General features: G+C 37.8%; 1 protein-coding gene across 2 annotated transcripts in view; it reads right to left on the bottom strand.

Moving 5' to 3' along the window:
• Positions 1-17,318, bottom strand: part of LOC124794864 (protein arginine N-methyltransferase 5) — a 90,557-nt gene that overhangs the window by 29,226 nt on the left and 44,013 nt on the right. For both annotated transcript variants that reach the window (XM_047258540.1, XM_047258539.1), the window contains exons 4-6: positions 17,187-17,299; positions 14,017-14,314; positions 4,004-4,212 (exon numbers count right to left, since the gene is read on the bottom strand). In XM_047258540.1, coding sequence (XP_047114496.1) covers positions 4,004-4,212; positions 14,017-14,314; positions 17,187-17,299 — 620 coding nt within the window. The remainder of the gene's footprint in view (positions 1-4,003; positions 4,213-14,016; positions 14,315-17,186; positions 17,300-17,318) is intronic.

Genomic DNA, 17,318 nt, shown 5'->3' on the forward strand with positions numbered 1-17,318 from the left:
TCACTCTCTTTTCTAAGGATGAAACTAATAGTTTCGTAATATTTTAATACTTTCTTTTCCTACTTTTAGATGTGACTATCAACATGATATGGAATTCACCCACTGAAAGTAAATACCAGAGCCAGTCACTCAGCCTCCTTGTAATTTTACGGTTTTCCAAAGTGAATTTTCCTTTGACGTAATTTATCACTTTTCCGACATTATTTCTTAATAGCTATGTCTTGATTGTTGCTGTATTACCTTTTTTGTGCTTTTGCTCATTTTAATTTATAATTTATATTGTATTCCCTTTTTCTTGAGCACAAGATTACTGAATCCGAAGACAGCATTTGGTTAATACTGAAATTAGATCTTCACATTTTCACCACAACACAAAATCCTGTGCAAGCAGAATGTATCACTCATTTCCAGTGCAAAGAAAAGGGCACAGAGATGTGGCAACAGTCACTGTGGTGTAAAAGTAGTTGGTATTTATGGTGACACAGGTTCCGAATTAAGGATATTATTTTTGTCAATATCAACATACAGTAAACATGTGACAGTTTCTACCACTCTGAGTGACTACGTCATTGTTAAAGTCACCGTGTTTCATTTCACTGACACATTTGTAGAGCAAGTATCATTACCGAATATATCAATGCTAATATATTTAGATGATTCCAGTTTCTATAGCACGAAATGCCTCAGCATTCCATTACTTCTGTGCCATTTCTGGTTTCATAGACATTCCATTTGAAGCCCAGAGTTCACATATCATGGCTACTCTGCAAGAGGGTCTTTCAGTTTACTCCCAAAACACCATGCCAATTCATGGAGCAATCAATTTTATACAGACCTCACTTCATGCAAATCTTGCAAGGCCCCTCTAAAACACAATTTGCAGTTGTGTAAATGTTGAATTATGCAGTGCTGCTGGCAACAGGGCATGTGAATCTGAAACCAAAAGCTTGTTCTAGACCAGTGTTTCCCTACCCACGGGGCGTGGCACACCTGTCGGCCAAGGCAACATGGCAATGAGCCATGAGCACTAGTCAAGAGTCAAAGACAAGACAAAACTATCAGGAACTTCAGGGGTTACACTCTTCAGTTGCCAAGGTCAGCAAGTACACAATGTAAGAAGAGTTGAAATGCTTGCCAGTTCTTTTTTACTTTGAAAATGACCAACATTGTGTGCCACTAGGCAGCTGAAATGCTACAAATGCACCTCTACAGCCTGCGCTACATGGCTGGCTCGTGGCCTTGGTTGGCTGTTCCAGGCATGAACATAAAATGTGCCACATCTGATAGTAATTTGTCAAGTGGGTAGTTTTTTAAGACACAACTGTACAGAAGAAAGACTTGCTTGAATTTTGCTCCTTCAATATCCTGCCACAAGAAGAAGGAAGAACGATTGGCATTTTACGTCATACCCATGGTTACGATTATGAGCGACGGAGCCTTGCTTCTATTTCTTACTATTGGAGAAGGAGGAAGCAACCAACCCGAGATTTGCATGGAGCAACCTGGGTGATAGCAGAAAACTTGTATCTTGGTGGCGCGACCAGAGAATTGAACCCAGGTCTCTCAAATGCGAGTTGAGGGCGTTCGCCTGTACACTTCTTCACTCAGGCCCCATGGAGATATTGCTGAATTACTATTCACTGTGACACCAGACAAGCTTTTTGAGAATCTATCTATATCTATGTCTTCAAATGTACTCTTTTTGAAAAATAAGAACAAGAATAGATGGAATGTAGATAGTGGTTCAAATGGCTCTAAGCACTATGGGACTTAACATCTGAGGTCATCAGTCCCCTAGACTTAGAGCTACTTATTCCTCACTAAACTAAGAACATCACACATATCGATGCCCGAGGCAGGATTCGAACCTGCGACTGTAGCAGCAGCGCGGTTCCGGACTGAAGTGCCTAGAACCATTCAGCCACAGCGGCCGGCTGTAGATAGTGATTTGAGGCTAAAATTAACCAGTTTTAATCCAGACACTGAATCACTCGTGGGTGACAAACAATGTCAAATTCCACCGAGTTCTTTTTAACACTGACCATTCGATTTTGAAATTTCATCTAAGTGGGACAGCTAAGTGAATATACAACATTTTCTTTATAAGAAAAACACAAATATTTCTGAAACCTATTCGTACAATACATTATACTAATTTGGTGTGTCCCTCATAAGTGTGCATATGTTACTTTTATATTTCAGTACCAGAATTCTAAGCTTTTTTTACGCATTCCAATATCCCTATTAATCTAACGTCAGGTTCTTTTATAGCACTGAATAAGCAAAAACTTTTGGTAGCAAATATATTGGGGCTTATGAAACAATAAGCTGATGAGCACTGAGCGAATTTACCATCCAATATCATGAAGTAAATGCAGCAAGTGGAATGCTAGAAACATGAACAAACATGATATATTTAAAAACAATTGTTGGATTTTATTTAAGCCATATTTGGTGTTGCAACCACAAGTTTAATCCAATTGTATATATTTCAGGGAAATTTATCAAGTTCAGCCATAAGTAATTTAAGCCCTTTATGACCACTGGGACATATGGATTATACCAAAGCATCTCCTTTTCAGTGCTCACAGGAACTGTGCTGTGATGTGCAGTTGGGTTTACAAACTGTTGGTAGCCAACATCCCCACTGAATGGGGCCAGATGCCCAGATTTTCGATAGACTGTTTCCTACTTATATACTGTTCAGCATATACATTCAGTTCTAAATTACCAATGAAGTGGTTGAATGGGTTTGGCTTTAAGTACAAAAGTGTAGTGAAATTTGTTTTTTTGCCATTTATTTGATACTTGAAACTAAGTCCTTATGTTTCTATTAACTATTTTCTTCCCTCTCAATGAGAATATGTACTGAGGTCGTCAAAATGTGTGTGTGTGTGTGTGTTTTTTTTTAATATTCTCCTAAGAGTCAACAGTGAACAATATCATTGTGTTGTGTGGAACTGCTGATTATGGTGATCAATGTGACCAAGTGTCTTCATGCTTTGCTTTTTGAAGCCAACTTTCAGAGGGACAAAATATGAAATGCAACCTGGTAACACAAATAGCAGAGTTCCAGACTAGATGCCACTGCAGGTGGTACGTAAACACCTGCCAGTAAAGAGTACAAGAATACAATGTATACAATGCATTAAAGCAAGAGATAAAAACTAATATCACACGCAGTTATAACTAAGAGCCATTATGTATCCATCCTTGCCCAGAAATGTTTCACAGGTCTTGACCTTTTAAAAATTAAATTACACTACCCTACTATTAAGGCTTAAACAGGGTCAACTCATTTTCCTCATAAAACAGTTTCCTAAATTTATTTAATCTCGTGTCTAATGATATATACACGTCACGCATAAAATAATGTTAAACTGTAAACAGTGGTGGAAAATTACAGACTCTGCCTTACTCATTAAGCATCCAAGAAAATGTACCACATTGCAACAATGCGGGATACAGAAATTTTTTCTTGAGAAGGTTAAGAAGTGTCTTTCTGAAGGCCAGGAATAGGTGGCATTTGTATTTCTTCTTTCTAAAGGAGAAAAAGAGGATATTAAAGGGGTTTTCCTCTTGCAGCACTAACATCCTGATACACTTAGCTTTGCATAGCCATTTACACAACAGAATATATTGAAGGAATCGCAGATTTTTCCATTGTGATGACTTGCAATGTCTGACAAATGCAAGCACTGAGTATACAAATCCTTTTGAAATAATGATGCAAATACATATCTTTCGGAGGTCATTATTACTATAGAACACGAGTGTTATTTGGTTTATAGTACTGACTACTTTCAGAGTACAAAATATTCTATTCTGCTTGAGCTGTATGCCAAAATAAAATAGCTTGCATATAAGTTGGGGAAAGGAATTTGCAGATGAAGAATAAAGTTGTATTGCAGTCTCATACAAGAGTGCATTCTGCCCACACATAATCTGGAATTTTGACCATGACACCATCTTATCTTAAAACAACAAAACAATATGTACATACTGCACATTGGTATTCTTCTCCTCAAACGGTATTCTGTCCAACAGTACCGTATAGATTGCCCTTTGATATTCATTGTATTTGACAGGATCTTTTTCAAATACTTCATACGTTTGCGATTCCAGATTGTCCATCAAAGGCTGAAGAGGACACTGTAAGTAATCTTCATAGCCACGGGCATAAGCTGTCAAGGCATCTGTGTGCAACATCGTCTGTAAAAGTATAAAACAGTCTTAGAGAACAACTATGTAATAGATCAACAATAAAAATAAAGGTTTGGCACAATCAATGAATGTTCATACAAATGTTTCCAGTTGCTTAGCACTGCAATTAGCTCTTCCGATCCCAGCTGTGTCATGAGAAACTTTTTTTTATGTCAAGACCTGATTTTATTAACATTTTCTGACGTCTTACATATCATCCATTTTGGACTCCTTAATTAAAAACACAAAAGACCGCACAAATCAACAGTTTTAACAATGCACATAGTTTCAATGTTTGATACTCAACTGAAGAAACAAAGAACATAGTGTTTCCAACAGAACTGCTCTCTACGTGTGTTCATGGTTGTTTGTGAGCACTGGTATAAAGAGGGCTTCAAGTACAGTTTGTTGAGGAGGGTTCAGTAATTTATTGAATATTAAAAATACTCTATGTACCTTACACCTGCAATTCCAGATCTGCTACAAGTGCAAAAGATGCATAAAACATTTTGAACAGCTACACAGCACTATATCCAGCACCTGCTTGGTAAAGCTTCGAAAAAGTGCAGTACATACAATAAATTAACCTTTATTTTGCCAGTAAGGAGTATTATTATGATATTAACGAAGTACACAAATAGAAACAAGCCAGATAGTTGACGCACTACTGTAAAAGTTACTCTAATAATTTAAACTCCTCTAGAAATGAATCACTGCATGGACAAAAACACACGTGTCAATATTGTAGTATGACAAGGAATTACAACTGTCCTAGCATTTCGCGCGGGAGAGCAGACAGCCAATAAAAAGCTTCTTATCCCATTTTACGAAAACTATTTGGTGAGTAAATTTGATTATTTCACATATAAAAGCATGATATCTTCACTTGATAAAGAACTGAATTACTTTTCATTATTAGTCTTAGTTAGTGTGCTCATAACGAAGTAAAGCATTGCATGATATTTTACAGAGTTTAAGTTCAGTGCATAGGCCTTGTGTACGGTATGTTTTACGTCACTGAGTGCAGTGAATGAAATGTAACAAATATATCGAAATTGTGTTTAAAACTAACAGCAGAATGATATATACCACCACTCTCAAGATATCGGTTCTTATATCCATGGGAGGGTTGCGCAAATTGCGCCCACCGATCTTTGCATATAAAATTAGAATCATGTGGTTGTAACACCCATCGTATTTCATAAGTGGTTCAAGATACCAAAACAAGGCTTTTGCAAATTTTTTCAATGGAGAGATGTACATCTTTCAACAGCATTATCATATCCAGTCAAAAAAGAATATTGTGACATTGAACACACTAGTATTTACAATATTCTTTGTGGGGCTTTCAGCTGTAATCTAACTTATTTGTTGTTATGCCACAGGATGTAGTGGCTAAGCAACTAAATGTTTTAATTACTTCAGCTTCCATGAAGATCTTTCGTTTATTTACAACATTTAGGATGCCAAGCACCAGGTGTAGCTGCCTCACACTGTATGTATGATTTCTTTCTCTCTACAACCACAACGGTACGACATTTTCTCAATCAAAAAATGAAGATGAAAGCGCCCGCCAGGGTGGCCGAGCAGTTCTAAGCGCTACAGTCTGGTACCGTGCGACCACTACGGTCACAGGTTCAAATCCTGCCTTGGGCACGAATGTTTGTGATGTCCTTAGGTTAGTTAGGTTTAAGTAGTTCTAAGTTCTAGGGGACTGATGACCTCAGAAGTTAAGTCCCATAGTGCTCAGAGCCATTTGAACCATTTGAAGATGAAAGCAACAACACAAATAAGATCACAGGAGCAAAAGCAAACAGGTTGAATGATGGAATGCTGCTGAGCAGCAGAAATGCCACTACTTGGGGTGCTCTACCCAGCCACTGGTGCATCAACACATCTGGGGCACACAAAGACCCGAGCAGCTGGCCATGGTAACAGGAACACAAAGGCAGCACAAAGTGGTGTGTGTATAAATGTCTAGAGCCCCTGACGGAAGGATCAAAGGCATGCCTAAACTTATCCAAAGAACCCGGGGACAGCAGCAGTGGTGGCGGCAGGAGCACACATTAATATGTCCAGAGCAGTCAAAGAGTAAAGTATCTAAACCATGGGTTTCAATGGCAAAGATAGTGGAAATTAAGTACATTCCATTATTTTATGGACCTAATCATAATAAAAAGGTGGAATTCACTGTGAATGGCTACAGTTTTAGTTGGTTTTGCATGTATACTACTAATTTCTAGGCCTTAACGTCCACATAAATACACAAGCATTTGGTCTCAGACTCTACAGACCAATGCCAATCAATTATACCACTGCCTCATATTCCCTCTGCCATTCCTTCCAATGTTTACAGACAATAATGTACTATCCCACTACTACTTATTACAATTACCACAAAATATACCCCAAACACTGAAATTCTTTAACTAAAAAATGTACTACGTAAGGAACACCACAGCTCACATATTTTCAACAACAAAGAAAGACCTAAATAGTAGATGGTAGTGGAGTACAAAAAATTACTTATATTGACTGTAGTAAGTATCAGAATGGTCAACTGGGCAGAGATATATTAATGAAAACTGTTTAATGTGGTTGTAGCCGGAGGTTATAGAATCCTGACTCCACATTTGCTGAGTATGTATTGAGAGAAGATCATAAATAAAGTAACAAATTCATACCTTCATTAGGCAACCAATCAGTGAAAACCAAGGCTGTTGGATCTGCTGGATATCAACAAACATCTAGCATACTGTCTTCATTTAATATTAAATGGTCAGATTCAGCTTTGTACTTCCACACTCTAAGCTTCACTTAACCCTAGCAATACCAGCACACTTCCAATAATCTTAATGTTTCAATGATGTTAATACCACATGGGGGGAGGGGGTACTTAATGACCATCACAAAAAAGCTACATTAATTGTTGTTGACTTATTAACAACATACAGGGTGAGTCAAAAAGGACTTTACAACTTTGTAATTATATAGAAATTTATTGAGATAACTTACATAATCAGTATATGTGTCATTTTGTAGCAAACAACCTCAAGTTTCAGTATCCCATTCCGTCACCAGGAGCAGAAGCATAGTGCACAGTTAAAATGGCTACTTTCACTTGAATGTGTTTTGTGCCTTAGCAAACTGAAAGTGAACAGCCCTTTATTCTTCATAGACGAAACTGTCACTGGCACAGTGTATCTGGACGTGCTTGAAAACTTTTTAATTCCACAGATCGATGAAGATGATCGAGCTGGGATGGTTCACTACCAGCAAGATGGTGCACCACCTTATTTCCTCACAGAAGTTCAATGTTTCCTCGATAATTGTTTGCCTGGTCAGTGGCCTGGCCATGAGGAGCCAATAGCATGGCCACACTGCTCTCCAGACTTGAATCCATCGGATTTCTTTCCCTGCAGTTTCATTAAAGATAGTGTGTATGTTCCACCCCTACCATACAATTTAGCTGACATGAAAAATCAAATCTATGCTGCCATTGCACAAGTTACGCTCAATTTGCTGCAACGAGTGTGGGAAGAAATTTATTACCGGTGAGATGTTTGCCACATCAAAAATGGCAGTCACATCAAACTAAAATGACACTTGTCACTTTTATGTGAAACTTGAGGTTGTTTGCTGCTAAATGGCACATCTACTGATCCCGTAAGTTTTCTCAAAAAAAATGTGTATCATTCCAAAGTTGTTAAGTTCTTTTTGACTCACCCTGTACTTTCTAGAGATACTGGTATGCAACAAGAGCCCAGAATCTGGAAATACTGAATATGACATTCATTGTGAAAAGACATATCTACTACAACAGGAAGGAAAACTTTATGACCACCTCAATCAGACAAATTTTTGAATTAAGTCTAACAGAAAAAATTTAAAACAAGTATGGGATATAGTAAAAAACTTGTTAAAAAATAGAAATGTATTTCAAAATTTTAAAATATAAAGTACACAACTATGTTGAAATGCTTACAAAAGGTGGGTTACAGTAACACCCCCACCCCCACCCCAAATTGGTATTGCCATGGATAAGCCTTTAATTTAGCATTTCTTTGTACAGTGTCTTTCTCACTCTGTTAATCCATTTTGCCTCTATTTTTATTGTGATTGTCAATATATTCCAAACTGCTATCTTATTTCATCACGTGTATATCATCTCTACAATGAAGTCCAATATTTCATACACATTTATATAAAGTTAACCTAAAAAAATTTCAACTATGTTAGTATTGGCACAGGTAACATTTTGCATCAAGTGATTTGTAAGTGAAACTGATGAAATGTATGATGAGATAAAAGAAACTATTCAGCTAGTGAAAGGAGACGAAAATTTAATAGTCATGGGTGACTGGAATTCGGTAGTAGGAAAAGGAAGAGAAGGAAACGTAGTAGGTGAATATGGATTGGGGGGAAGAAATGAAAGAGGAAGCCGTCAGGTAGAATTTTGCACAGAGCATAACTTAATCATAGCTAACACTTGGTTCAAGAATCATAAAAGAAGGTTGTATACATGGAAGAATCCTGGAGATACTAGAAGGTATCAGATAGATTATATAATGGTAAGACAGAGATTTAGGAACCAGGTTTTAAATTGTAAGACATTTACAGGGGCAGATGTGGACTCTGACCACAATCTATTGGTTATGAACTGTAGATTAAAACTAAAGAAACTGCAAAAAGGTGGGAATTTAAGGAGATGGGACCTGGATAAACTGACAGAACCAGAGGTTGTAGAGGGTTTCAGGGAGAGCATTAGGGAACGATTGACAGGAATGGGGGAAAGAAATACAGTAGAAGAAGAATGGGTAGCTTTGAGGGATGAAATAGTGAAGGCAGCAGAGGATCAAGTAGGTAAAAAGACGAGGGCTAGTAGAAATCCTTGGGTAACAGAAGAAATATTGAATTTAATTGATGAAAGGAGAAAACATAAAAATGCAGTAAAATGAAACAGGCAAAAAGGAATACAAACATCTCAAAAATGAGATTGACAGGAAGTGCAAAATGGCTAAGCAGGCATGGCTAGAGGACAAATGTAAGGATGTAGAGGCTTATCTCACTAGGGTAAGAGAGACACTGCCTACAAGTATATTAAAGAGACCTTTGGAGAAAAGAGAACCACTTGTATGAATATCAAGAGCTCAGCTGGAAACCCAGTTATAAGCAAAGAAGAGAAAGCAGAAAGGTGGAAGGCGTATATAGACAGTCTATACAAGGGCGATGTACTTGAGGACAATATTATGGAAATGGAAGAGAATGCAGATGAAGATAAAATACGAGATACAATACTGCGTGAAGAGTTTGACAGAGCACTGAAAGACCTGAGTCTAAACAAGGCCCCGGGAATAGACAACATTCCATTAGAACTACAGACGGCCTTCGGAGAGCCAGTCATGACAAAACTCTACCATCCGGTGAGCAAGATGTATGAGACAGGCGAAATACCCTCAGACTTCAAGAAGAATATAATAATTCCAATCCTAAAGAAAGCAGGTGTTGACGGATTTGAAAATTACCGAACTATCAGTTTAATAAACCATGGCTGCAAAATACTAACACAAATTCTTTACAGACGAATCGAAAAACTGGTAGAAGCCGACCTCAGGGAAGATCAGTTTGGATTCCGTAGAAAATACTGACCTTACGACTTATCTTAGAAGAAAGATAAAGGAAAGACCAACCTACATTTCTAGCATTTGTAGACTTAGAGAAAGCTTTTGACAATGTTGACTGGAGTACTCTCTTTCATATTCTAAAGGTGGCAGGGGTAAAATACAGGGAGCGAAAGGCTATTTACAATTTGTACAGAAACCAGATGGCAGTTATGAGAGTCGAGGGACATGAAAGGAAAGCAGTGGTTGGAAAGGGAGTGAGACAGGGTTGTAGCCTCTCCCTGATGTTATTCAATCTGTATATTGAGCAAGCAGTAAAGGAAACAAAATGAAAAAAAAAAATTCGGAGTAGGTATTAGAATCCATGGAGAAGAAATAAAAACTTATGAGGTTCGCCGATGACATTGCAATTTGTCAGAGACAGCAAAGGACTTGGAAGAGCAGTTGAATGGAACGGACGGTGTCTTGAAAGGAGGATATAAGATGAACATCAACAAGAGTAAAACGAGGATAATGGAAGGTAGTCTAATTAAATCGGGTGATGCTGAGGGAATTAGATTAGGAAATGAGACACTTAAAGTAGTAAAGGAGTTTTGCTATTTGAGGAGCAAAATAACTGATGATGGTCAAAGTAGAGACGATATAAAACAGACTGGCAATGGCAAGGAAAGCGCTTCTAAAGAAAAGAAATTTGTTAACATCAAGTATGTGTCAGGAAGTCTCTTCTGAAAGTATTTGTATGGAGTTAGCCATATATGGTAGTGAAACATGGACGTTAAATAGTTTGGACAAGAAGAGAATAGAAGCTTTTGAGATGTGGTGCTAAAGAATGCTGAAGATTAGATGGGTGGATCACATAACTAATGAGGAGGTATTGAATAGAATTAGGGGGAAGAGGAGCTTGTGGCACAACTTGACTAGAAGAAGGGATCGGTTGGTAGGACATGTTCTGAGGCATCAAGGGATCACAAATTTAGGATTGGAGGGCAGTGTGGAGGATTAAAAATCAAAGAGAGAGATCAAGAGACGAATCACTAAGCAGATTCAGAAGCATGTAGGTTGCAGTAAGTACTGGGAGATGATGAAGCTTGCACAGGGTAGAGTAGTGTGGAGAGCTGCATCAAACCAGTCTCAGGACTGGAGACAACAACAACAACAACAACAACAATTTGTAAGTAGGACATTTTAGAAGTTGCACTGCATGATTGCTGAGTAAATGTCTTTCACTTATTTTATGCTGATTGTTAACGTAATTAAAACTGCTATACAGGGTATTTCCTTAAGAGCATGCGAATATGTAACAGGACATAGAGAATGTTCCACTGAGCAATTTGAGGTAGGTAACCTGGGGCCGGAGAAGCCAGTTTAAGGAGATGTGGAAGTAAACTTGTCTACTGCTTTGTCTAGTATTACTGTTCCCCAGCTTATTCACAACTAACATGCATACAAGTTTACACATATTGCGCTGTTATTTACATGTGCATTCTCCGTTTTCTGCAAGGAAACAAGGAGGACGAGCTCGATTGCTAGAAAGTCATGATGCAGGTTTTGTTTACTTTACTTGCCCATAAGGTTGCTCTGTTGTATCGTATTTACATTTTCTCATGACAGAATGTGCTATGAATCAATGACAGACTTATTCATTACTCAGTGCTATTCAGAGATGTACAGTACAATACAATAGAGCAGTACTGACACAGTTTCACAGAACTCACTGAGGTGCACCTTGTGTGTGGGGATGTACGTTTCAATGATTTCGCTGCTGAAAGACTGTATAGGGAACGATTTCTAATAGACATCATCCGCCACAACAAGTGTTTATTTCTCTCGATCAATGAATGCAGAAGACTGGTTTACTGAAAAGAAGAATTGAGGGACCTGGCAACATGAGGACCAATCGCACACCCCATTTTGAAGAGGTGGTGCTGGAACGCGTTGCAGTGTGCCCCACTACAAGTACTCATCGTATTGCACATGCAATGGGCACTGAACATATTAGCATGTGGCAAGCACTCCATGAACAAGAATTACACCCATTTTATCCACAAGTCCATGCAATGCTAATAACTGACTATGCACCAAGGGTTGCATTGTGTCACTGGTCGCTACAACAATGGATTGATCGACCAGATTTCTTCCAAATTGTGCTGTTAACTGACAAGGCCTCATTTGATCATGGCGGTATTTTGAACAGCAGGAATAGCCATGTGGGGTATGAGGAAAACCCCCGCGCTGTAGTAGAGCCACATCATCAAGCAAGTTTTGCTGTGAATATCTGGGCCGGCACTGTAGGCGACAATCTCATAGGGCCATATCTTCTACCTGGCCATCTGAATGTCCACCTGTACTTGAGGTTTGTGCAATAGTTCTATGTGAGCTGTTGGAGAATGTATTTTGGCTGTTCGTGAGAGGATGTGGATACAATGTCATGATGCACCACCTCACTTCAGTGCAGATGTCTGCAACCATCTCAATGCTGTATTTTCTGGCCGCTGGATTGGAAGAAGAGGTCCTATCCCATAACCCGTGAGGTTCCTGACCTGAATTCCCTTGTCTCTTGATACTTCCTATGGGGATATCTAAAGTCCCTGGTGTGTGAGACCCCAGTGGATACAGAGATGGAATTAGTTGCCAGAATAGTAGCTGCCTGTGTCGGGATTTGAAATACACCGTGAATATTTGTCAGGGTGCTTGAGAATCTTGTTCACCAATGTCATGCTTTCATTGAGGCTGATGGCTGTCGTTTCAGCACATTTTGTAAGATACAGTGCAAATGGTATGTGTGTTGTGTCAATGATGGTATTTGCAGTTAACTGTAACTAATGTAAATAAAGTACACAATAATGTGATTTTTATTCTTATTATCTCTTTACGCTGGCTTCTCCGACCCCAGGTTCCCTACCCCAAACTGTTCAGTGGAGTGTTCTCCATGCCCTGTTAAATTTTTGCACATTCTTACAGACACACCTTGTATACTTCGTTGTTTTACCATATATATGTTATCTCTGCAGTTAGGAGCAATTCATCACACTTACACGGACAAATACAGTAGCTATTTGGACAAATACAGTAGCTATGTTTCATTGTTCTTCAATGTTAAGTGTTAGTGTTTTATGGTACAGTACATACCCTTTACATATATTTGCTTTGTAGCTTACATATTTTTGACTATCTTGCAATTGCAGCATCAAAGATATAAAGTTTAATCTGCTTTCAAATCACACTCTATATCTGTAATATCCTTTTCCAAGTTATTCACCACTATTCTATCTTCTCTAATGATGATAGTTAATATCTGATGATAGACTTAAAGATTGAAAATCAGTCCACAAAATAAATTATACCACGAAACATCCACAGCTAGCTTCCCACTTATAAAAAAATGTTTCTCAGCTTCAATGACCACCCAAATTATTATATGAGAACTGCACATCATTTACTTCACCAAGGCAGTTTTAACACTTGAGCAGGCACGCCACTTTTCATAAAACGAACAAGCATGTGGCGTACTTTGTGCGTACGTAAAGACTAGCTGTCTTTATGTAATCCAGGTAAATGTGTGAACAAAATCAAAGTTTAACCTTAGTTTAATTAAACGACGATAAAATAAACTTACATAATATGGGCTACAGCATTCTTTAATTGCAGTTGCATCAGATACCAGCCTACTGTCTAATCGATTACTAATTATGTAGTAGCCAACTGCCTCATTGTGGTACTGTACTGTCAGTTTCTAATCTGATTCACTTTCTTGCATGGATCGTGAATTTTTCTCTCACCTAGTTCGCTTTTAGTTTTAGAAAACTGCTGCTCATTTGGACATATGACAGCACAATTAATCTTTGTGTTAGCTGAAGCAATAATGAAGAAATACGTATGGGCTCGCAACTGTGAAGCAAAGATAGAGTGGCGCAAACGCAACTTAATCTATGGTTGGCACACTTCATACACGGGTGCACCCACTGAAGGCTTACACAACACACTGAGGGGTTAAACAGCACACTGAGGCTTACCTTTCTGAAATGTGGAAAGGATTATGGATAATTCCATAGGGAAATCTACTGATGAGAAGCACAGTTCAATATATAACAAAAGTGTCCAATCCATACAACAAGTACATACATTCCAAAAATTCTGATTTCTTCTCAGTGGTCTTTAATATATACATTGATCCTGTTGTTAAGAGACTAACCTGCCAAAAATGGTCCAAATATTGTTGGTAATATTTGCTGTAACCATGTCTAGTGGCTCCTCTTACAATAACTTGTACATCCAAATTTGCAAACTGCTTCACTAAATTCTGATGTGCACGTGATAGAACTGGATAACCTTTTTTGTTTGTTATGAACACAGTAGTAGGAAGTACAATACATTTAACAGGTTCACCAAGCCATCTAGTAATAACATCCTCTGGTGGAATATCTGCTGATATCTCCAGTGCCAGGCCGAGTTTCTTCTCAAAATTACTCACGCATCTTAACTTATTCCACCTGTCAAAGAAACATTTCTTAAGATAAGTGAACCACTACAAATTTAAAATGACAATTTTTCATTATTTTAATCAATAAGTACCAGGCAGCCAAAATAAAACTGACAAAAATAAAAAAACCAAACAGTCTTAACATTTTGCAATAGCCGTTAACAGTAGTGATAAAGATTTTTAAACACGTAATTACATGTTTTATGTAAGCACACTTACCCACAGTGTCTGCACATGGTGTCAAATGTATTTAATTTCCTAATTATTTTTTTAACTGTTTGGAATACACTGTCATGAAAAGTCAAAAATATTTCTTGGAACAGTTTCATTCTTGCTACCCTGCACAAATTAGTATTTAGAGACTTGTCTTAGGATTTGAGCTGTTAGTGATGTGTTTTACATCAAAAATATGTATCTGATATGATTCAAACAATGGAAAATCCAGGATGGAATGTAACAATAAAATGAAAAGGATAGTTGCTACTCACCGTATAGTGGAGATGCTGAGTCGCAGACAGGCACAACAAAAATGTTGTCAGGGAGTTAGCTTTTGGTCAACAAGGCACAAGGCTTTTGTCAAAAACAGACAAAACACACACACACACACACACACACACACACACACACGACCACAGTCTCTGACAGCTCACATGACAGTGGTCATGTGTGTTCAAGTTGTGTTTGCCAGGCATGTGCGACACCCCCCCCCCCCCCCCCTTTTCTGACAAAGGCCTTGTTGGCCTAAAGCAAACTTTCCAACAGTCTTTTTGTTGTGTCTTTCTGCAACTCAGCATCTTCGCTATACAGTGAGTAGCAACTATCTTTTCATTACATTATCTGATATGACTGTCACTTTGACACTACTTCTGTTGTATTTTTGATTCTTCTAAATTTGCTCCATCTATTTTATTTAATTCCAACTAGAAATCAGACAGTTACGTCAAATCAAAAGATACATTTAAAATATGGCAGGTTTCTTGTTTGTCTGAATTACATCTGTTACATTGGATCTTCATTTATCTCCTCAGTATATCCCTCCAGGTGTTCCAACCTTGTATATCTTCTTCCTCTGTGTCAAGTCTTCTCATTGTTAATCGTACATTTTGGAGTCAGGTGGTCATAAGGTGTCCTCTTCTCTGAGTCTCCGATTCCCATTCCAGGATCATTTTCAGAATTCTGGCTTCCTCCATTCTTCTCACATGCCCATACCATTTTATCATCCTTCTATCCATCACGTCTTGTATTCTTTCTCTCATTTCCACTATTACTTAATCATTTTTTACTTTCTGTTCTCTACAAATTCTAGATGATCTTCTCTAGAAGATTATTCAGGTACTGTATTACAAACAGTTGAGACACAAACTTACATTCTATGTATAGTGGAATTGGTAACTTCATGGTTCGCTAGTTCAAATCTTGTTTGAGTCATTTTTCTTTTCCTCCCTCAATTAGAAATACCTACATCTCGTAATTGTAAAATTCATCATCATCTTTTATGAATAATGCATGTCTTCTTGTTTCTAATTACAAATTGCACACAAAATTCCTGTTTTCATTTCAAATATAAATTCTTAATAATTAAGAATAATTGAGATTTTATGAAAGATTGTTATTAAAGGTTGCTTAAATTAAGACAACGTAACAGTTTAATTTTTGAAGGCAAAAATGAAAAACCAAATACTCTTTATTTGGACTATGTCCATTGTTTTATACCACAGATGTAGGTAACTGTCACAGAAACATGGAAAACAATAATTTTCACAGCATACAAATGCAGCATTTTTACATTTGCCGTTGTGCCATTACAATATGAGGAACCAAGTTAAGTGATTTGGCCCAAGAAATTACAAGACTGTTAAGCTGCCAGACATACTGGAACTAACACATGCAGCTTTTTCACACGTCATGCCAAACACTGACAAGATATAGAACAGCACCTCATAAAAGAGAAGAAAATGCAACACCACGGTGGCTTCCTGGATTCTGTTGTTGATCGACTTGTTGTCAATATAGCAGATGACAGTTCCAGAACTGAAATGTACTTCTCCGATTTGGATAAGGAAGGAGCTAACAGATTACCTCATGACTGACTGTAATTAATACCTTTATTGTTTTCAGTATTCAACAAAATGGTGAAATCCCTGCAGTAAGCTTTTGTATCACACGTAACTCGCTCAGAAAAATTACCCTGTCTGTAGGTTAGGAATTTGCATCACCCCTGTTGGTAATTACGATACTATGTAAGGTGGGTACAAGATCATTTTATGCTTTCTGTCTGCTCACCTAAAAAGCATGCTGTAGTGCTGCCAGTTTTGTACAATATTATTTCATTATTTTTAAAAATTAAATGACCTTTGAAGCTATACTGTTTCTCTGCTCTTCCCTTTTTACATCTGAACTGCAACTGCTCACGTCATTGCAGGTGGCTGACCAGTGCTTCCAAGTTAAAGGCACCAATAAAGCTGTTGTCTCCAACTGTTGCTCAGTGTTTGTACATGTAACACAGCACAAAACGTATCCTTATGATTGTCCTTGATTGTACTGGTCACAGCTTGTCTTCCTCTCCAAGTGAAACGAAATCCAATGAGATTCAAGCAAACACAGAAGAATACATGGTGTAATGTTTACATCAGGTTTACTCTTATGATGAACAGAATATAGTACCTAGCTTTATTGGGTTGTCAAGTATTCTGAAGTTCTGCGTAACTACAGGCCTTAACAAAAAACAAAGTAGTTCCAATTTTATTTCACATAATATGGCTTACTCTTCCCTTTGGGTAAAACTACTGAAACTGAAATTTCTTACCCAACGCCCAGTAAATCTACACACAAACATCGTGCTAAACTGTTATATTAAAAAACTGATTATTTGACGATATTACCAATCCCAAGTGTTGGCTTCTTCACATTCATTATTTTGTTCAAATTCTTCTGGATCAGATCTGCAATATGATGCTGCGACTGATGGACTCTCCATGGGTAAATGAACCCAAACCTACAAGAAAACTGATACT

Source organism: Schistocerca piceifrons, chromosome 4 (genome assembly GCF_021461385.2).
Source record: "Schistocerca piceifrons isolate TAMUIC-IGC-003096 chromosome 4, iqSchPice1.1, whole genome shotgun sequence".
Classification (NCBI taxonomy): domain Eukaryota; kingdom Metazoa; phylum Arthropoda; class Insecta; order Orthoptera; family Acrididae; genus Schistocerca; species Schistocerca piceifrons.